This window comes from Hyperolius riggenbachi, chromosome 1 (assembly GCF_040937935.1).
Source record: "Hyperolius riggenbachi isolate aHypRig1 chromosome 1, aHypRig1.pri, whole genome shotgun sequence".
NCBI classification, from domain to species: domain Eukaryota; kingdom Metazoa; phylum Chordata; class Amphibia; order Anura; family Hyperoliidae; genus Hyperolius; species Hyperolius riggenbachi.
Window position 1 is genome coordinate 52,473,088 of NC_090646.1, and position 22,838 is coordinate 52,495,925.

Genomic DNA, 22,838 nt, shown 5'->3' on the forward strand with positions numbered 1-22,838 from the left:
AGTTCTTGTGAATGACGGTGCCGTCTCATTGCTGGCGGGGGTCATTCACACGGGGACTTAGATCAATGAATGAGAACTGTGTTCCTATTCCTTGATCTCTAACGATCGGCGGCGATAGCGAGCGGAAGTAGCCGCTCCGTCCCTGCTCCGAGAAGTGGGATTTTGCAGGGACATAGTTACTCGTCCTGGGGGAGGGGAAGTGGTTAATCACCAAGATACCGCTCACTGCGACTGCTCAGATTCCCAATTAGGCATACAAACATATATATTCAGTTCTCAGGCTTTGATTTATTTAAAGAATATTGCTAATACATCAAAGTAGATTGTCGATAATCAATGAAAAACAAATAGAATCAATACATTTACCAGATGTTGCATCATCTGTGCTCCACCTGGACTGGAGAACTCCTCTCGCTCTGTCTGAGCTACTCAGAGATATACGGAATCCAGAACCATGCAACACATCTGCTTATTCCACACAAAAAAACTGTGAATTACTCTGATGACTGAACTGTATTGGTTTTATGCGATGACTGAACTGTAATTGGTTTTATTGCTTAGATTTGTGTCTGGAGATTGGCTTTGTCTGAGGACTGATTTGAGTGGTTTTCCTTTGTACCCTCGGCACAGGAACATTCTGGACGCTGATAACTACAGCCCGATCCCTGTAAATGATGAGATTGCATATAGGAAGCTGATGGGTCAGTTCCCCTTCCAAGATCCAGAACTGGAGAAGGTGAAATAGCTCTACGTGTCCCCATGTATATATTGTGCTGTAGAGCGCTGGATTTCCACACTGTTCAGTTTCAGTGGGTGACATTTATCAAGAGTGTCTAAGACAAAATAGTAGTTTTGGCTTTTAGAAATCAGTGCAGAACTGTCTCAGACAGCCTAAGAAATCACTAAACCGTGCAGATTCCTTCTTGAACTGTTAGGAATAGGAGTGGTTAGGAAGGTCTCTCAGGCAGTGCAGTGTGTGAGGGGAATTGCTGTTGCTGAGGTAACCAATACATCTGCTATATTGCATCAATGCCCAGCACTGGAAGGGTTAAGCACAGAAGAGCTTCACAGGATTAAGCAGGGGGGCGGAGCCCTTCACAAATCATGTCTAGCCTGCACTGCTGCACTATCTTGAGAACTGCTATGTAGTACTTTTTAATCTGCAGCAGTTTAGGGATGGATTTGCTCTTTTCTAAACTGTAGTGCAGTTCTCAAAATCCACGCTAAACTCCCGCTATTACGTAGGATTTGAGAAGTTTCTTATTATCATGCAGAACAGTTCCTCTGCTATTTAGAACAGTTTAAGAAGAAAAAACTATTAGTAATGCTTTGATAAATCTGTCCCAATGTAAGGTGTAAAAGTGAGGGAGAAAGAATTATCTGCAACACATGCTTCAGATAGTGATCCTGTAGTGGATCTATGGAAACAAATCCACTTTTGTGTCCTGAACCAAAGTGTTAAAAACGTAGATGCCATTTCTTTCTCTGAACACCTCTTCTCCTGTTCAGCCACGTGAAAAGCTCCAGCAGGTTCCTCTTCCGTGCTGATTCCCTCGTGATCACTCTTCATTCCATTCCTCCTGTTGACTTTATGCTGTTGTCTCTCCACCTAGACAGTGTGAGTCATCAGAAGAGAGAAGGTACGGGGGTGATCACGTGGAATTTGGCAAGTTCAGCTGTGACGCGACTACTAAGTAGTTCCATGCTGGACATGAATCCATTGCTCGGTCACTTTATAGCTCCCTTCCACTATTGTAAAAGCAGGGCTGGTGCTACCACACGGGCAACCTGCACAATTTCCGTGGAGCAGTCCGCCAGTCCATGGAACTGTGCTCCCTGTCTTCATCCACCACTGGCCGCATGTTCTCTGTACTCATGGTATGTGGTTAGGTAATAACATCCATGGTGTCGCACTGGTTTTATGAATCTGCTCCATTATCGTTTGAAGACAACATGAGATGAACCGACTCACAGATTTTGTTAGAAACATTTTGGTGGGGTGCAGGGTCACTTCAAGCACGCTGACGCTTTTCTTTAAAGAGAACCTGTACTGAGTAAAATTATTTAAAATAAACACATGAGGTTACTTCAAATGAACATTACATAGTTACCTTGCCATCAGTTCCTCTCAGAAGCTCACCATTTTCTTCTGACAATGATCCCTTCCAGTTCTGACAATATTTTGTCAGATCTGAAATATATCAGTTGCTGTCAGTAAAATATCAGTTGCTGTCAGTTACAGCTGAGAGGAGAACTGATGTGTCCATGTTTCCCTATGGCTCAAGTGAGCGATGTTACAGTTTAACTGTGTGCTGACCAGAAAGCTGTTATGGGTAATGGCCATTTTCAAAATGGAGGACGGAGAATTCCATTAATCACAGTGAACAAACAGGACGCAGGAGAGGAAAAATAGATTGAGGAGTAGACTACACAGGAGGTAAGTATGACTTGTGTATGTTTATTTTGACTTTTTATGTTCAGTTCAGGTTTTCTTTAAGGAAACCTGTCAGTGGGTTTGGTCTAAGTTTATAAATCCACTGCTGCTTTCTGAAAGAAAAGCTAAAGTCATGTTGCCTCTTCCTAATCTAGACAACTGAAAACTGTATTAAAATTGGACCATAGCACGGTGGCATTTTCAGCTCTGCCCAGCCTCTTTGCCATCTCCCTCCTCAGACCCTCCCTTTCGATGAGTCATGCTGTCTGTGTTTCTGTCCAGAGCCAGCCTGAGGAGAGCAGAGGAATGCATGCAGAAGACAGCATGACTCATCAAAAGGAAGGAGCTGGTAAAAAGGCTGGGCAGAGCTGCAGATCCATCCTTACAATGGCCAAACTTCAATAACGTTTTCTTCTTCTTCCTAATCCAGCCATCTGAAAACTATTGTAGGCGAAGTTACAGCAGCAGTACTTTTAGTAAACTCTTCCCTTGAAGGATATGGTGATAGACTCATATTATTGGTTCTGCTGCTAGGTTCCCTTTAAGGGCATGTTGGCATTCATGACTCTTATGTGTTTGGCTTTCTCTCTCCACAGCAGTCCTTTCCGAAAAAATTCCCCTTTTCTGAGTTTGTACCCAAAATCTACAGTCAGATCAAGGAATTTATCTATGCCTGTCTGAAGTTCTCCGAGGACTTACATCTAAGGTAGGTTACTCCCTTTCAACTGGCATCAGGTTCACCTGTTAGAGTATTTTATGTATCGTAGGATCTGTCAGTCCATTGGATTAAAGGTATTCGACCAACAGATCCCTCTCTTATCGAATCTGATCATAGAGGGATCGTATGGCTGCCTTTACTGCAAACAGATTGTGAATCGATTTCTGCATGAAACCGATCAGCATCTGTGAAGCTGCCAACCCCCCGCCTCCCGGGCCCCCACATACATTACCTGATCCGGCCGGCGCGACTCCCTCGGTCTCCGCTGTCTTCTTCTCCGCGCTGGTCTCCGGTTCGGCTGGCTTGCTTCACTGAACTTCTTGTCCAGAGGAAGCTTAAACAGTAGAGGCCGCTCTACTGGTTTAACTTCCTGCTGGGACAGGAAGTTCAGTGAAGCTGCAGCCCTGGAGCAGAGAAGAAGACAGCGGAGACCGGGGAGTCGCGCCGGCCGGAACAGGTAATGTATCTCCGCTGTATTGCACCGGTCGTCGGGCATTCGAACGCAACTATTGACGCACTCACGACCCGCCGGCGATCGAGAAAAATCTTCCGCACGGACGGATCGACGGGAACGATTGATTTCTGAGGGAAATCGATCGTTCTGGCAATGTTTGCGCGACGATTTCACAACAGATTCGATCACAGTGATCGAATCTGCTGTATATCCGCGGTAAAATCGTTAGGTGTATGGGCCCCTTAAGCCAAGCTCAGATCCACCAGATCCACAATCCTCAAAGAAACATAATACCTCCATTGTGTAAAAGGTTTATTACAAAGTATTTTGTTTTTGTTTTTTTGTTATTTGAGAATTGCGGATCTGGTTGATCTAAGGTTGGCTATTGATATTTTACCTTGGAAGTGGATAAGTCTATTTGAAATGCAGAGTAGCCCCTGTAATAAGAGCTTGGGTCATGATAACTTTATCAGAGGTGCCAGTCAGACTCCTGTAATAAGGGTTGTGGACGTATGAGTTGGCTTGGCAACATGCTGTGAGATAAACCAGAGTGGCTGGAGGCCACTCAAGGCGATCATAGACCTCTGTAACCAGGACCTACAGCTTCGGTGAACGTTGGATCTGTGGGGGAAACGGCGGTGAAAGTACCTACTATTCAGTATATGTAAATGCCAAGTGGACTTAGAGGCTGCTGACCATACAGTCTGGGCAAATTGCGGTTGGAAGCACTGTTAGAAATAAAATAGTGCATAAGAATTATAACTGTCTGGACGGGGGATGCAGTTGGATACTATATTCTGAGTTGAGCATTTATTTTAGATTGCTTTTTGTAACGTAGTTGTAGTTGGCTTTAGAAATGTATTCCAAATGATGTTGTCCTGCTGAGTGCTGAGGATATCGGAGCAGGCTGGCTGTGGGCACATGGTGTTACTGTGTGACCCAATGTCTTTATTGATCTGAGCCTGACAGGTCTATGGATACCAGCAGCCCCCATGTTGTGCTGTGACATAAGTGGTCGGGCCCCTCTTGTTCATGTCCAGACTGCTAATCTCTATCGGCTTGTCAGCTGAAGGAGGATAAGGAGTGAAAAGGTCACATGACCCCTCTGCTCCCTGACTGATATGGAGTAACCTGCCTCCATCTCCACACCAGCCTCAGGAGATAACCCCGCTTGTCCTTCTTGACCTTCCAAACAGCTGCTGACAGATCAAAGCCGCCTACATTCTCCAGACTGGGCTCCATTCAGCAGTATGACACGTAGCAGAATTCCACGTCTACCTGAGTGTCCGGGGTCCAGCATGATGTGACATTCCTGGCCGTGTCTCCTCCGCTAATTACGGGATAACTGGCATAGCTCCGTCCAGGTCCTGCGTCATCCTCTTCCCTCTACCCGTCTGTATTATCCACTGAATATAGAAATGAACTTTTGCTCGATATTCGCATTTTTCTAGATTCACCTGTACTCGTATTTGTACTTTTCTGCAGATGCTTGACATATCTGCAGTGTATGGAGCGCTGCTCGTATTAATGATGTCTGGCTTTGTATGACCCTGAATTTCTTGTCACGTTTCAGCTCCACAGAAGTAGACGACATGATCAGAAAGTCCACTAATTTACTACTGACCCGAACACTCAGCAACTGCCTGCAGAATGTCATCAAGAGGAAGAACGTTGGCCTCACTGAGGTGAGTGCAGGGCTCGCTTTCTTCTATTTCTCAGAGGCACAGAACTGATTGGGCCGGTGAGGGCTGGTTGGGCAGCACAGCAGGGACAGGTCCTCCAGCACTCAAGGCTGAGACACCAAAGTGCGTCCCTCCATCCCTCCCACCCCAGCCGTCACACACTCATTGCTGATTGCTAGACTAAAGCCCCATCTACACAATACGATTCTTTGTGCGATTTGGTTACGATTCTATTTACGATCCGATTAAATCCGACATGTCCGATCGGGATTCGATTCAATTCGATTTGCCATTGTTTTGCAATGGCAAATCGAATTGAATCAAATCGAATCCCAATCAGGCATGTCGGATTCAATCAGATCATAAATCGAATCGTAATCGAATCGCACTAAGAATCGTATTGTGTAGATGGGGCTTAAGAGAATGCCCCAACGCCTTAATCTCTAGTTATCTGGCTTGTAGTCACTGCCATGTATCCCCTTTTATTATTTGTCTCTGCTTTAAACACAATAGGGGAATGATAGCTGAATGAGTTGTGCACCCCCTCCTACACTGCGCCCTAAGGCTGGAGCCTCTCTCGCCTCTGCCCAGCCTTGAGCCCCCTCCTACACTGCGCCCTGAGGCTGGAGCCTCTCTTGCCTCGGACTATATGTCCATACTTGGACATAACTGATCTGAACTTCATGTACAGAAGTCATACATTGTCTCTATGGGCTTGTTTGCATGGGCGGTTCTGCTGCAGTTCTCCTAGACCAGTGATGGCCAACCTTTTAGAGATCGAGTGCCCAAACTGCATCCCAAAATCCACTTATTTACCACAAAGGGTCAAAACGGCACTTAATGCCGAATACTGAACTAAAAAAAATGCATACATTTACGGACATGATACATTTAAACTGTTTCTCTGTCAGCCTCCATGTCCCTCTGACTTCAGGCGTGCTTCACATTTTGAGGGATTCATGTGGAGGTTGTGTTTGCGGATTTCCTCCGCCCACGTGTATTGAAAGAAGCTATGTGTCCCGTGTACAGGCAGCAGGCGTGACATGTGAGGCCCATCACTGTAGCAACACGTAGTGTTTATTCTGCAGGCAGACGGCCACCTCGAGGTGCTGGTCAGGCGTGGAGTACCGCACACTGCTTGCACGCCCGGCATCTCTTGTGTGCGTTTCCCTCACACGTCGTCCCCGCTGTGTTTTCTCTGTACATAGCAGGTAATGCTCTCCTTCCCCTGAAAGGCTTCAGGGGACAATAGCTGCCTGATTTCTCCTCAGACATCCAGTAGGAAGTCGTAGATATCGTTTGCCGCGCTGTCCGCCACTCGAGCGCATCATATTCATGCCCATTGTTCCTTGCAGTCTGCTTCCTTTCTGTAAGTTCATCGTTTGTCACAGGCTGCGCCTCAATACACAACTCTTCACTTTACACACAGATGTACTTTGTGAAGCAAAATACAGCAAATGAGCCAAATATTATTAGTAGTGCCATGGATGAATAATGTCACAAACAAAACCAAAGAAAAAGCCATCCATATAGCATAAGATAATAATCAAATGTCATACAACAGACACCGTGAGTACTTTGTGAAGCGTCTTCGAAGCTTGCCGCTAAGAAAGCCAGTAAAGCGTGGAGGGGGCGTGGCCGTCCAGCTTTTCAGTGCACTTCCTCACTGTCGAATGGTTGTTGGAATTTGCGTGGACTAGATTAGTGTCTCAATGGGCGCAATTATCCAGAAAATAAAAACACATAAAAGGCAGTATGAACTTTTTATTTGTTTTTATTTTCTTCATCACAGGGCAGCACGGTGGTGTAGTGGTTAGCGCTCTCGCCTTGCAGCGCTGGGTCCCCTGTTCAAATCCCAGCCAGGGCTCTATCTGCACTGAATTTGTATGTTCTCCCCGTGTCTGTGTGGGTTTCCCCTGGGCACTCCGCTTTCCTCCCACACCCCAAAAATATACAAATAAGTCAATTGTCTTCCCCGTAAATTGGCCCTAAATTAAGATACATACATAGACATATGACTATGGCAGAGATTAGATTGTAAACCCCTCTGAGGGACAGTCGCTATGTACTCTGTACAGCGCTGCAGGAGAGATCAGCGCTATATAAATACTAAATAATAATAATGATAGCCACATATTTTCTGTATTTAAAGTGAACACGAGGTGAGAGTGATACAGAGCCTGCCATATTTATTACCAGTTGTCTGGTGCCCTGCTGATCATTCTGTCATCAGTAGTTGCCTGAGTCACACATCTGAAACGGCGGCCGTCGTGTGGGCAGACCTGGCTGCAATGGGCACCAATCCTACTACATATTAGGTCCTTAAATACCTGCATGCATCAAATAGCTTACAATACTTAAGGCAGCCATACACTGGTCGATGTGCCATCAGATCGACCAGCTGACAGATCCCTATCTGATCGAATCTGATCAGATAGGGATCGTATGGCTGCCTTTACTGCAAACAGATTGTGAATCGATTTCAGCCTGAAACCGATCACAATCTGTTCAGCTGCTCCTGCCGCCTGTCCCCCCCCGTATACATTACCTGATGCGGGCTCCCGGGCGTCTTCTCTGCATCTTCTCAGCGCTGCACCCGCTCCATCCCGGCGCTTCCTGTGTCACTCCGTGACCAGGAAGTTCAAATAGAGCGCCCTCTATTTGAACTTCCTGGGTCACTGCAGTGACCCAGGAAGCGCCGGGATGGAGCGGGTGCAGCGCTGAGAAGATGCAGAGAAGACGCCCGGGAGCCCGCATCAGGTAATGTATTTTTCATCGGATCGGCCGCCGCTAGCGACGCGCACTTAACCGCGGGCGATCGAGGGTAATTTCCCGCACGGCGCGATCGACGGACCGATCCGATTTCGGGAGGAAATCGGATCGTCGGCGGCGTTTACCGCGAACGATTGGCAGCAGATTCGATCCCAGGATCGAATCTGCTGTCGAAACGGCCGGGAATCGGGCCAGTGTATGGCCACCTTTAGAGCTATAATTACATCTTTGAAGGTGTCGGATGTTAAGAGCTATGTTTATTCACAGATGTCTAAGTGAATAAAAACCTGCAATTTTAAGATTCAGCCGTTGCTGGTCATCACTTCTTTTGTTGGACTATACCAAGTCGGCGCAAGCCACAGGGACTAGACCGTGCACGGCTTGCAGAGCGGGACAGGTGTGCTGTCTGAGAATGAAAACCGCTAATAAAAGTTTAGGCCAGCCTCCCTACTCATGTGCACACTATTATGGCAGTTGGCCTGAGACACCGTTTAGTAAGTGCTTTTATAAAATAAAATAAAAATATAAAAATAAAAGAATCCCCTATGAGGAGATAGACTAGTCCAAAATCTGTATCACAAATCCTCAGCGCTTGGACTCAGATGCTGCCTGCAGTCACCCAATAGTGCTCTGCATATACAGGTGAACGTCACCAAGGCAAGTTAAATGAATTGGTAATCAAAATGTTCCAATAAAACACAACATTTATTTCCGAAGTCACAGCAATACAGTCTACGCATACTCACATTGTGCAACAGAGACCCTCTATACATAAACAGCATATCATGTAAAAGAAGTGCACTAAAGAGTTTGCATAATTCCACAAGACAAATGCCCAATCTCCAGTCCCCGACCGGTTTCGGCTTTCTGGCATTGTGCCGTCGTCAGGGGTTCAAAGTCCAAAATCTGTCAGACTTTTACTGCCCACTGCAAGTGTCAGCAATATAGGAATAAAGTCATTTCATAGTGCATTTTATTCTGGAACAAATACACATATGCATACACATGCATATTTAATGTTGTGGTTTTTCATGTTGGTGGTCCTTTAGTGAACCTGAGATGACATAAAATGAAGAATTTATACATTCCTGGGACTTCCTCCAGCCCCCTCCGGCCTGATTGCTCCCTCGCCGCCGTCTTCCGCCTTCTGGATCCTGGATAAGGGCTCCCATAAGTTTTACCAGTTGCGCGCGCCCCCATTGGGCACCCATGGCTGGGAGCATACTGCGCAAGTGCAGAACACTCCCAGCGACGGGAGTGCACGCAGCCGCACTGCGTATGCGCCGACTGACCCCCGACTAGCCGAACTTACGGGAACCCTTACAGAGCATCCAGAAGGCAGAGGACAGCGGCGAGGGAGCGATCGGGGGGGCTGGAGGAAGCCCAAGGTATGTATAACGTTTTTCTTTCAGGTCATCTCATGTACGCTTAAAGATATTCAGCCAACACAGTCAGAAACAATTGTTTCAGCCATGATAAATCTTGTGTATGTATATAGAGTTACGCTTCAGAGTACAGGTTCTTGTGAAGGCAGAGTTGTACCTGTTATGTTGCTATGCACTGAGTATCATAGACGGGTGATGAACTTGGAAAGCATGCAGAGTGGGTGGAAGCGATCAGTCGGGTATGAAGGATGCCTTTCTGTTGCTGTTCCAGCTTGTTATAGTTTCCTGGATGAGTTTAGCTCCTGTCCTTGTTTGTTTGTCTGGTTTATACATTCCTGCTGTGACCCACTAGATGTAACCCATCTTTTGCTATCACTAATCCTGACCCCGTTCTCATTTGAAGCCACCCTCTATCGGTCTCTCTCTCTCTCTCTCTCTCTCACACATACACACGCGCACACGCACCGCACACACGCACACCACACACACACGCACACCACACACCGCACGCACACACACACCGCACACACACACACCACCACACACCACACACACACGCACACACACACCGCACGCACACGCACCACACACACCACACACACCACCGCACGCACGCACGCACGCACGCACGCACGCACGCACACACACACACACACACACACACACACACACACACACACACACACACACACACACACACACACACACACGTGCTGCTGGAAACTCCTGTCAACGCTGCCTAAAAATGATAATTGTTGGACGCTGCTGCCACTCATGTTACCCCCAGTAAATGGACTCCGAGCACCTCTCATGGGCATGCCTTTAAGACTCCAATCAGTACTGCAAAGTACTTAAAGATGCATAGCTTTCTGTAGCTCTCCTCTTTCATTTGATGTCTGAATTGCCATTCTACACCAAATAGTTTTCGCTTGATTTCAATTTAAAAATCGCGGCTGCTATCTTGGCTATGCTATAACTTCCGGGTCACCCCTGTCTTCTCTGTTAGAGATGTGCATCACTGAATGAAGCAGGAAGAGGAAGTGACACATGGCCATCGCAAGAGGCTCCTCCAGAGGGATCATAGAACGACTTTGTTGGAAGTCGTCTGGCTTAAAGGCATGCCCATGAGAGGTGCTCGGAGTCCCTTTAAGATAAAATGGGGCCCAAGGCAAGGTGGTAGCTGTGGCTCTCCATGATAGTCTTTCTGGGAAGCTGAGGTGACAGAATGATCAAAACGAGTGTCAGCTGGGCACCCCACTAAGCCCCAGACACCTGCCAAAGTTGCCTTTTGCATGATCCTGCTCTATCCACCTTCTGTTTATCAATCACAAAATGCAGCAGTACATCTTTCCTTGGATATTCATAGGCTCAAGCATTTAATTAAAAGGCCACACAAAATTTAAACTAATCCTTTTTTCTTTTCTTTTTTAGTTTTGCATATTTTGCTAAGTATGTGTGTATGTTTTTGTTTTGTTTTTTAGCTTGTACAGATCATTATCAACACCACTCACCTGGAGATCTCCTGCAAGTTCCTGGAGGAGTTCATCACCAACATCACCAACGTCCTGCCCGACACTGTGCACACCACCAAGCTGTACGGCCTGACCACCTTCAAGGTGAGAGGCGTCTGGCAGAGAAGGGGTCACACTGCATACCTATGAAATCACTGCCGGGAGACTTGGGCGCAGAATGCAGTCAGTGTATGGCTTACCCTGCTTCTGCACAAGTTCCTGGCAGTGTTAATTACTATTCCCCCTCCAGGCCGCCATGGATAGTGGGGGAATGATGTAATTCAGCTTCCAGCTATTCCTGAGGGCCGAATTATAGTGTTTTATAAGTAACTTCAGCTCAGTCTTCTGACGGCGCCGAAGTTACTCACTGAGCGGCGCTATAGCTGTAATTCCTATTATAGTCTATGGTGGCGCCATCTGCGCCCAAATCTTCCTGCGCTGAAAAGCACTGCTCCGCCCACACTAGTGTACCACTCCCTACACATACGAGGATGGCGGGCTGTGCGGAATACCAAGGCCAACTACAAATACGAGTTTGTTGTGGAGTAAGTTACTTGCAAACCTGTGAGCCTCAGGCCCTCTGAAGTGCACCTGTATGTTTGTCTGAAAACTCAGTGCACTCATCAGCTGTCCTTTCAGTTATAACTGACAGCAACTGATATATAACTGACAGCAACTGATATATTTCATTTCTGACAAAATCTTTTCAGCATTGGAAGGAATCCTCGTAAGGAGAATATGATGAGCTTCTCAGAGGGACTGGTGGCTAGGTAAGTATGTAATCTTCATTTGCAGGTAGATCATGTGTTTATTTTAAATAGTTTTACTCGGTTCAGGTTCCCTTTAAAGAGACTCTGTAACAAAGTTTTCCCAGAATCCTCCCTCGACAAGCGTGACAAGCGCTGAGAAGTGCTGATTTATTTACCTTCCCTGGCTCCAGCGGGGCCGCTGTTGCGGCTCTCAGCACGGAGATAGGCGAAAATAGCCGATCTCCGTCGGGTCCGCTCTACTACGCAGGCGCAGGAGACTTGTGCCTGCGCAGTAGAGCGGCCCGACAGCGATCGGCTAATTCCGCCTATCTCTGAGGCGGAGAGCCGATAATGAGCCTGCACTGGAGACGGGAAGGTAAATATTTACATCCCCGCTGTTGGGGGAGCTTTATCGCCGCCGCGGGAGCAAGGAGAACGGGGGAAGCCTCAATAGGATCCGGAGGCTTCCCCCACCCGAGGTGAGTACACCCCAGGGGAGGTTTTTTTTATTACAGGTTTTCTTTGGTATGTAGCTTTTGTTTATTATAACCTATATAGCGGTTACATAACATTTTATCACAGCACAAAGAGTGGCACAGCGTTTCGCGTTGTTACCCCCTTCCTCAGGAGCCCTGATACTGAAGCAACATACCACTTATTTCATCAATGGCGTTTGGCGTTGCAGGATGCCCGGCAGGCCGCTGAAGAAGAGATCTACACCAACCTAAACCAGAAGATAGACCAGTTCCTGCAGCTGGCGGACTATGACTGGATGGCCTTAGAGTCTGGCGAGAGGGCCAGTGACTACCTGGTGGACCTAGTCGCTTTCCTCAACAGCACCTTTGCCGTATTCACCCACCTGCCTGTAAGTAGCTCTGACACTTGTTATCCAGCTGCACACTATAGCAGGGGTCAGCAACCTTTTTGGGCGAGAGAGCTATAAACACCACATATTTTAAAATGTATTTCCGTGAGAGCCATACAATATGTTTCAAACTGGGACGGTTCACGTCTCTGTTGCCATGGTGATGTGTATACAGTTGATCCGCCAGGCAGCAGAAGTATCAGACACGTCTTCAGCTTCTTTTGGGTTTCAGCTATTTCCCTGAGAGCCACACAGGAGAAATACCGACTAACAGCTTGTACAATTAGCTAGCTGACTTGGGGGTTGAGTCACTTTGTATGACGATATCCCCGCACTTTGGCCCAACAGGCTGCCTGTCGGGCCAATCAAAGTGCGGGGATCTCGTCCTACAAAGTCACTTGACCTGACAGGGTCCAGAGTGGGACAATTGGAGCAGCCGTTAGTTTTGGAGTAGCGTGAGTAAGTTAGTAGTGCAGGCTACAGCAGTAGTGTGCCTACTTTGAAAATGTTACTTGCGTTGCCACACTAAACTGCGCTGCTTGAGCAGTGTAGCTTAGTGAATCAACTTACTGATTTGTCCGTGAGCCAGATGTAGTCATCAAAAGAGCCACATCTTGCTCCTGAGCCATAGGTACCCTACCCCTGCACTATAGGTTGTATCTTGTGCTGCTTGGTTGCTTAGAGAAGCTATGTGCCCTTAGGGGAAAAGCCAGCCGAATCCCCAATTTGCCACCAGTAATCAGAAATATTTTTATCGCCAAGCATGACTGGGTCGTGCCCAGAATTGGATTTGGCACATACAATTGCTCAGAGCAGAGATAAGAAATATAGATAAAATACAAGCATAAACAGTAGTATACATTAATAATTACATACACAGGAATACAAAAAGGAGACCACAATGTATAATTTTGAACACAGCGCTTGACAGTCTTATCAATCCAACAGCTGAAACTTGGGGGGGGGGGGTTAGTAAAGAGTGATGAGCGCTGACGGTGCGATTGCCTGAAGGGAGTTCCAAGAGGTTGACAGCAGTGGGGAAAAAATAGTTTTTATGATTTGAAGTTCTGCTCTAAGAATTAGCTTTGTGGTTTTTAAAATGTTCTACTTTTCAAATCTGCAGCTGTTCGTTAGTTAACGTAAAGAAAATTATATTTATAACAGAACATCCACACAATAATAACACAACAAATGAGCCAAGTAAATAACATCGCCTAGGATGTATTTACACCATACAATTTTCTGTTATGCTGGGCATACACTGATCGACTCCCGCCGCGTCCCCGCTTGTCCGCGCTGGCTCTTCTAATCTCCCGCTCGATTCGCCGCTATTGTTCGGCCGTGAGTATCGAGTGCGGAATCGATCCTCGCGGTGATCGGACACGTCGGATATTATCAATCGAGCCATCAGTGGCTCGATTGATAAGGGGACATTGAGCCGTGTATGCCCAGCATTAGATTCTTCTGTTAGATTTTCTGTTAGAATGCATAATTCGATTATTTTCTGTAGAGAATGGTCATTTATCTCTGGTGCATAAGGTAGCCATACACTGGTCGATTTGCCATCAGATTCGACCAACAGATACAGTAGATCCCTCTCTGATCGAATCTGATCAGAGAGGGATCGTATGGCTGCCTTCACTGCAAACAGATTGTAAATCAATTTCAGCATGAAACCGTTCACAATTTGTGGTGGTGGTGCTGCCGCCGCTCTCCCCCCCCCCCCCCCCCCCGCATACATTACCTGCTCCGCCGGCGCGACTCCCCAGGTCTCCGCTGTCTTCTCCGCTCTGGTCTGGTCTTCGGGTCCGGCAGGCTTCACTTCTTCCTGTCTGGGGGAAGTTTAAACAGAAGAGCTCCCTCTACTGTTTAAACTTCCTGTCTCGGCAGGAAGTTCAGTGAAGCATGCCGGACACGGAGACCAGACCAGAGCGGAGAAGACAGCGGAGACCTGGGGAGTCGCGCCGGCGGAGCAGGTAATGTATTGCAGCTGTATTGCGTCGGTCGTCGGGCACTTGAACGCCGCTAGCGACGCGATCCCTACCCGTGGGCGATCGACGGTAATTTCCCGCACGGAGCGATCGGCGGGATAAATTTAGCTTGTAGCGTGAACGATGTGACAGCAGATTCGATCTCAGTGATCAAATCTGCTGTCGATCGGCGGGGAATCGGCCTAGTGTATGGCCTGCTATAGTCTTCTGTTTATCTCCTGCTGAGTAGAACAATGCCTAATTGCTTGGCAGATAGATCGTAAGATAGATAAATTTCCAACATGTTGAACTTTATCTATCGAGACCTGGACCAATCCTATAATGTATATAATCTATTTGTAACCGATGGCCTGAACAGCCCAAATATGTACCTGAGGCCGGCAGCATATAACTGCCTACAAACTTACTAAGCTGTCATAATGACACGTTTACATTGTCGATGCATATGATGGGAAAGGGCCCAGCTGGAGCACTCTGCACTGCTCTGTGCACCTCTACTTTGCTGCACTCCATCTGGGCTGTTTCCCATCTTATATGTGGTGATGATGTAAACATACACGTCATTATGAGAATATATAGTAAAACAATTGTATGGTTTTGTTCAGCAGGTGTTCACGGGTAGTTTTGTGGCTCATGCAGGCCTCGAGTTACACTCACTTTATATATGTTATATTTTTATTCCCACGCAGTCCCCAGTTTTAGATGTGATAACAGCTTGGAAGCACACCTGACTGTCTATTGGTCCTTTGCAGTCATGTGATGTAAGCAGACAAAAACGGACCTTGGGGAATCCCAGTCTGTTACCCTGCAATGGCTGGAAGTTTTCTTAAAGCGGTATAAAACCCTGACATAATATTCAATAAAAACATGTTTTCCTACTTTTTATATGCCATACGGTTAGCATATTTGCTTTTGTGCATAAGTATTATTAGTCATTTAGAAATTATACGTTCCTAAAGTACACTTCTTTTACTCTGAGAGCTAACTTTGCATTTTATTTATAACTGCTTTATTCATCCTCTAACTTAATCAGAAAGCATCAGAAAGCATTTATGCTTGTCTCACTGTCTTTGTGAGACCCCCTAGTGTGAGAGAAGGCTTTGTTTACATTCCTGACTTGATACAATTAAACACTAGATAACATTATGTGAAGTTCGGAATCGGCCAGCTCTGTAGGCAGGGAAGCTTCTAAGGCCTGTGTTAACCCTTTGAATGCAGTTCTAGTAAAAAAAAAATGCTGGTTGCATATAATATGCTGTAAATAATCTATTAGAGCAAAGTAGAAATGCAGGGTTTCATTCCGCTTCAGTCATATCTGGGTAATTAAAAAAAAACAACAACAAAGGTCTCAGGGTTAAATACTTACTTGATCTAATTCATGGCATGTGATTGCCCCCCCCCCCCCCCCTTAAAATTGTGTCAATGGCAGGTTTTTTTTTTTTTTTCAAAATTTCCACCAAGATTCTGGCCACATCCAATCTGCATTGCCACAGCTCACCATGGCCTAATTGGTGACTGCCGAGCTGGTGGCAGGCCATGACAACACAGGCGGAGGTCTCTGAAGAGCTTTGGCAGACTTCAGAGCCATGACTGCGTTCCCAAGGTGGGGGGAGGGGGGTGGAGTGTCACCTGTGTCCCAATTACCTCTGATCAGGTAAGTATTTAACCCTAAGGCCCAGCAACAGTCTGTCATGACTCTAGAGGTAGTCTATAGGGCCCATACACATGCAAGATCAATATTGCTCGGTGGGCTGCATTGCAGGGCCAAGACTGAGAGACGCGTCACTAGCCTGCAGGCTAGCGGCATGTTCTGTAGCTATGCGGGAAGCAGGAGGACGACTGAGAAGCACAGGAGAATGGGGTCACGTAGGAGCGCGGGTAAGCAAGGAGAGCTAAAGAGCACTGGCTGAGCAGTTGAGTGGGGTCAGCTGCTCACACATTGGAATATCACCTGAGATGGTCGTTTGTTCGGCTGAGTTTCATCTGGCGTGTGCCCAGACCTTTACTATACAGTATTCCCACTAAATAGCTCACTGGTCATATAGACCGTAGGTACTCGACACATGGTACACGTACCCTGGAGCTCACTTTATTTGTGCTCAGGGAGGTAGGTGAACGCCTCCTACTCAATATAGCAGGTTTTGAGATAAAAAAATAAATAAATCACATACAAACTAAGCTGTGTATTTACAGTTAGTTAAAAGCATCAGATATGCAATTATGGGTTACTCCTAGCAAAATAAATGAGTTAAAGTGTACCTGAGATTCTAGATCATAAAAGTTTTACACATACCTGGGGCTTCCTCCAGCCCCATCTGTACGGATCGCTCCCATGCCGCCAGAGTGGTACGTAGAGGGCGCACTTCTCTTGCGCAGACTGGCTGCGACTAGCTGAAGTTATGGGACCCGGTCCTGGAGCAGGAGAAGACTGAGGACGGCGGCGTGGGAGGAATGCATGCGGATGGGGCTGGAGGAAGCCCCAGGTATGTATAAAACTTTTGTATTCTAGTACACTTTAAAGTGGTCTGAAAGTCAGCCTTTCTACTTTGCTCTAAAAGATTCCTCACAGCTTGAAAGCTACTATCCCAGAAATTTTGAACTGAAATGGTTAAACAAAGCACGTTGTCCTGCTATTCAGCTTTAAATCCGCATCCAAACTAGTGATAACAGTATCTTTGTTTACATTCCAATGTTGTTACAATATGTGTAAACAGAGTCTAACAAGTTATAAGGAACTCTCTGTGCTTCACACACACACATACAGTGTTCAGAATAGCTCATTAAAAGATAATAAAAAGCAGTTTGAATAAAATGCAATGACCGCTATTAGGGCATGATAAACTACACTTTGGAAACTTGTAATTTGTAAACAGACAATATTTCTTAGGCACAAAAGCAAATATGATAACTGTATGAGTAATAAAAAGTAGGAGAACACATTTCTATTGAATGTTATGTCGGAGTTTCAGAACACTTTAAGGAGAACTGGAGATAATACCAATAATACAAGGTACTTGATTTTCCAGTCAATAAAACACGCTACAATAATGTTGAGAAACACTTGTGTAGTCCACTGATAAGCCAATGCAAACAAATTATGTATTTTATTTCCATAAAATTAAAAAGAAAACTGAATTTAGAACTAAATTAATTCTCAAGTTTGCAAAGTTGTAAATATAGTTCCCACCTTTCTGTCCTTATTTCCCGTGTCCTCTATACTGCCCATGAATTGATAACCTTATCAGGCCAGTGCCACTTAGCCTTAATGAGCTTCCTCCGTCAGGTCATACCCTGGGCAGCACCAGCAGGTTTACACACTCCGCCATTGTGTGGCCGCTCTGTCCTGCGACGAGTGATTGGTAACCAGACGCCGGGGCCGTGTGTGTGTGAGCGGGGCATGGCGGGGCGAGCCTGCCAGCTCCTACAGGAAGTGTTGTGTACACACAGGCTGGCTCTGCGCTCTATTTTCAGCTCGCACTACCTTTAATCATGTATCACGATATCCTTCTCCAGAGGTTAGCCCGGGGTCAGGACGTTCTGGCTACTGGGAAGGGAAGTTCTGCCTCGGTCAGATATCATGCCCTTGTCTTGATATGAAAACATGGCTGGCATATGACCTCTGCTACACTCATACTTGGCTTAAAGGGAACCTGTTGAGGAACGTAGAGTTTAAATACCAAACATAGTGCTTAAGGTGAACCGGAGATGGTACACTAGGCTTAATTTATACTTTACTCGGGGCTTCCTCCAGCCCCATGAGCACCAGGGCCTCCCTTGCTGTCCTCCTCGCCCTCTCCATTAAGCCGCTATGACTCCCGGTAATCCGGGCAGCTGCAGCCTTCTGCGTATGCTCGGCTGCGTGTGCATCCCTTGTCTCACTCCCGTACCCCTGGAGCGTTCTGCGCCTACACAGTACTACTGCGCAGACACAGAAGGCCCCGGGGAACAGGAGTGCGGCGGGGACGCGCAGCCGAACCACGCATGCGCACAAGACCTCAACTGGCGGCGACCGGATTACCGGCAGTCGTAACCAGAACGGAGGGGCAGAGGAGGACTGCGAGGGACTCAGCGCTGCTCATGGGGCTAGAGAAATCCCCGGGTAAATATAAATTAAGCCTAGTGTACCAACTCCGGTTCACTTTAAAGTGCACCTGCCATAAACCATTGCCATCTTTCAACCCCACATTTTTTTCTTTTTAATAAAGTGGAACTAAACTCAGCACTTCCTCTCTGGTCTAAAAGGTTAGCCACAGCATGACAACGTCATTAAAATGTATGGAAACCGTAGAGAAAAACATTTTCTTGTGGAAAAATGTACTTTTGAACAAGGCACTGAAAGGATTAAGCCTCGGTGTTTGCTATATGGAGAGCTGCCTTTGGCAAAACTCTCATGTAGTAGATTAATAGACCCATTTATCTGTCTGAACAAACAGAATACTGAGAAGTGAACATTATCCCCTAGCCCCACACCATTCCCCAAATTCCTGATTTGTAAAAATAATACTTACCTAGATTTCTGATCTGAAGAATGGTCATGGGACTGTTGCAGCCCAGTTCTCCTCCAGGCTCTGGAGGTAGAGTGCTAGTGACATAGTAGCACGTTAATCCTTGCAGAGCTGCCTGGAGGGGGAGTGTCCAGGACCTACACAGCATCACACAGATACAGGAGGTCCAGGAACCATGGTGGAAGTAATTGGAATAGTGGCTAGTAAGCCGCACACATCACTCCCTCCAGATAATGCAGGAGATGTATCGGCTTATAATGTCCAAAGGAATATTAGACAGTTATTGGTGAATCGCAATCTTTACATCCCGTTGGTTGGAGGCTCGTCCGGATATATCACTGAGTTGTCGCACTCTCACCCATAGGCTGCATCTGACACTCACTCCAGAATGCCGGTGAGTAGCAGGGTGCTGCTTGTGTTGTGTTCCGTGCACCCTGTGGGCGTGTCTTATCAATGGAAACCTGCATGACGGTCAGTTAACCCGAGCCAATGTGTTCCAGAACATGCATGCCGTGTTTAACCCGAAACGCACATTGGATGGGGCAGTTCAGCTCCTCCCAGCATGATCACCCCTGTGCTTTATAACACTGAGTGGTGTGACTTGCCCTCATTCTCTGGAGCAGCGTAGAAAGGTCTACTGAAGCCGAGAATGGTGATTTACTAGTGCAGTAAAGTAATCTGCCCCTAACCCCCGTGTGAAGACCTTTAAAGTGAACCTGCCAGTGTTTGTAAACTGACACTAAGGGCCATATTCTATTGCTGAACTCGCCAGCGCTAAGCACTGGCGAGTTCTTAACTTAGGCGATGGGGGCATCGCCTAATCTTACTAAACTTTAGACCCCCCCAGGCGGAAAAGAACTCGCTTGGGCGATTTAAACGCCTAGCAAGTTCTTAACACCGAATCCAATTACCCTTATCATGTCTCCGGCAGACATGAGCGTTAGCTTAGACCTGCAAAAAGCAGGTCTAAACCAGCTAACGCACGTCGTCGCCGCCGCAGCATCTGGGGCTTCCCGTCGGGTCGCCGCACAATTTAGAAGCCCCCACGCAGCTCTGCTAAGGCTCCCCAGTCATTATAAATACCTCCGCCGATCACCCGACGCCTCTCGTCGCAAAATCCGTCACGTAATTACAGTGTATCTAACACTGTAATTACTGTCGGCATAGGAGCCCGGGCAAAGCATCTTTGAATCTGCAGCCGGGCTCCCCATTGGTCCGCTGTCTGAGCCATTTTATTGGTTCAGGCAGCGGACCAATGCGGAGCCCGGCTGCAGATTCAAAGATGCTTTGCCCGGGCTCCTATGCCGACAGTAATTACAGTGTTAGATACATTGTAATTACGTGATGGATTTTGCGACGAGAGGCGTCGGGTGATCGGCGGAGGTATTTATAATGACAGGGGAGCCTTAGCAGAGCTGCGTAGGGGAGCTTCTAAAGTGTGCGGCGACCCGACGGGGAGCTCTGGGGTCTCCTTATTAAAGGAGACCCCCAGATGCTGCGGCGGAAGATGTCGGCGGGCGAGTGCGCATGTGTGCGGAGTGAGGCCGTGGTGCTGATGGACAGCACCACAGCGTAATCCTCACTCCCCATCACTCGGTAAAAGGGAGCATCGCTCAGGCTTTCGCCTAAGTTAATGCTCGCTAACGATCGGCCATTGCGCGAAGGATATGGGCAATAGGATTTGCCGGTAATCCTCGCGCGATGGCAAGGTGATAAGTAGCTCGCATCTGCAAGCTACTTATCACCTTGTATAGGATATGGCCCTAAATGTCTAAAGTGGCTTTTTATACCTGGACATTTTCATAGATGCTCCTTTAAAGTTTGTTTATGGTACATGGGGTGGATCCACATATAAACAGTCTATATGAGCTAATTGTATGGAAAGATATATAACATATACTTGGAATGCAGTTCAGTTCTACCGGTGACCACCAGCGTTGTGCCTCCTCAGATTACCAAACAGGAGACAAGGAGAACAAGTGACACTGTGATATGGAGGTGTCTAGATACAATCATTTTTACAAAGGCCAGGGCTGGAGGCCATTAGGCAATAGTGAAGTCACAGGCCAAAGTCAGGCTGGTGGATAACAGACAATTAGAAGACCAAGATCAGAGCTGCTGGAAAGCAAACAATAAAAAGGCCAAGGTCAGGGCTGGTGGATTGCAGACAATAAAAGGGATAAGGTTGGGGCTGGTGGATAGCGGACAATAAAAGGGCTAAGGTTGGGGCTGGTGGATAGCAGACAATAAAAAGCCTAAGGTTGGGGCTGGTGGATATCAGACAATAAAAAGGCTAAGGTCAGGGCTGGAGGATAGCAGGTAGTGACGAGGTCACATGCCAAGGTCAGGGCTGGAGGATAGCAGGTAGTGACGAGGTCACATGCCAAGGTCAGGGCTGGTGGATAGCAGACAAGGTCAGGGCTGGTGGATAGCAGACAATGACCAGGTCAGGGCTGGTGGATAGCAGACAATGACAAGGTCAGGGCTGGTGGATAGCAGACAATGACAAGGTCAGGGCTGGTGGATAGCAGACAATGACAAGGTCAGGGCTGGTGGATAGCGGACAATGACAAGGTCAGGGCTGGTGGATAGCAGACAATGACAAGGTCAGGGCTGGTGAATAGCTGACAATGACAAGGTCAGGGCTGGTGGATAGCGGACAATGACAAGGTCAGGGCTGGTGGATAGCGGACAATGACAAGGTCAGGGCTGGTGGATAGCGGACAGTGACAAGGTCAGGGCTGGTGGATAGCGGACAGTGACAAGGTTAGGGCTGGTGGATAGCGGACAATGACAAGGTCAGGGCTGGTGGATAGCGGACAATGACAAGGTCAGGGCTGGTGGATAGCAGACAATGACAAGGTCAGGGCTGGTGGATAGCAGACAAGGTCAGGGCTGGTGGATAGCAGACAATGACAAGGTCAGGGCTGGTGGATAGCAGACAATGACAAGGTCAGGACTGGTGGATAGCAGACAAGGTCAGGGCTGGTGGATAGCGGACAATGACAAGGTCAGGGCTGGTGGATAGCGGACAATGACAAGGTCAGGGCTGGTGGATAGCGGACAATGACAAGGTCAGGGCTGGTGGATAGCGGACAAGGTCAGGGCTGGTGAATAGCGGACAATGACAAGGTCAGGGCTGGTGGATAGCGGACAATGACAAGGTCAGGGCTGGTGGATAGCGGACAATGACAAGGTCAGTGCTGGTGGATAGCAGACAATGACAAGGTCAGGGCTGGTGGATAGCGGACAAGGTCAGGGCTGGTGAATAGCGGACAATGACAAGGTCAGGGCTGGTGAATAGCGGACAATGACAACGTCAGGGCTGGTGGATAGTGGACAATGACAAGGGCAGGGCTGGTGGATAGCAGACAATGACAAGGTCAGGGCTGGTGGATAGCGGACAATGACAAGGTCAGGGCTGGTGGATAGCGGACAATGACAAGGTCAGGGCTGGTGGATAGCGGACAATGACAAGGTCAGGGCTGGTGGATAGCGGACAATGACAAGGTCAGGGCTGGTGGATAGCGGACAATGACAAGGTCAGGGCTGGTGGATAGCGGACAATGACAAGGTCAGGGCTGGTGGATAGCGGACAATGACAAGGTCAGGGCTGGTGGATAGCGGACAATGACAAGGTCAGGGCTGGTGGATAGCGGACAATGACAAGGTCAGGGCTGGTGGATAGCGGACAAGGTCAGGGCTGGTGGATAGCGGACAATGACAAGGTCAGGGCTGGTGGATAGCGGACAATGACAAGGTCAGGGCTGGT

At 47.4% G+C, this 22,838-nt stretch overlaps 1 protein-coding gene across 3 annotated transcripts in view; it reads left to right on the forward strand.

Moving 5' to 3' along the window:
* The window catches only part of EXOC6B (exocyst complex component 6B), a 416,257-nt gene that overhangs the window by 217,670 nt on the left and 175,749 nt on the right, over window positions 1-22,838 (forward strand). For 2 of the 3 annotated variants that reach the window (XM_068274255.1, XM_068274274.1), the window contains exons 14-18: window positions 631-736; window positions 3,031-3,140; window positions 5,180-5,291; window positions 10,927-11,061; window positions 12,391-12,570. In XM_068274255.1, the coding sequence (XP_068130356.1) occupies window positions 631-736; window positions 3,031-3,140; window positions 5,180-5,291; window positions 10,927-11,061; window positions 12,391-12,570 (643 nt within the window). The remainder of the gene's footprint in view (window positions 1-630; window positions 737-3,030; window positions 3,141-5,179; window positions 5,292-10,926; window positions 11,062-12,390; window positions 12,571-22,838) is intronic. The other variant, XM_068274264.1, reaches the window with a different exon arrangement.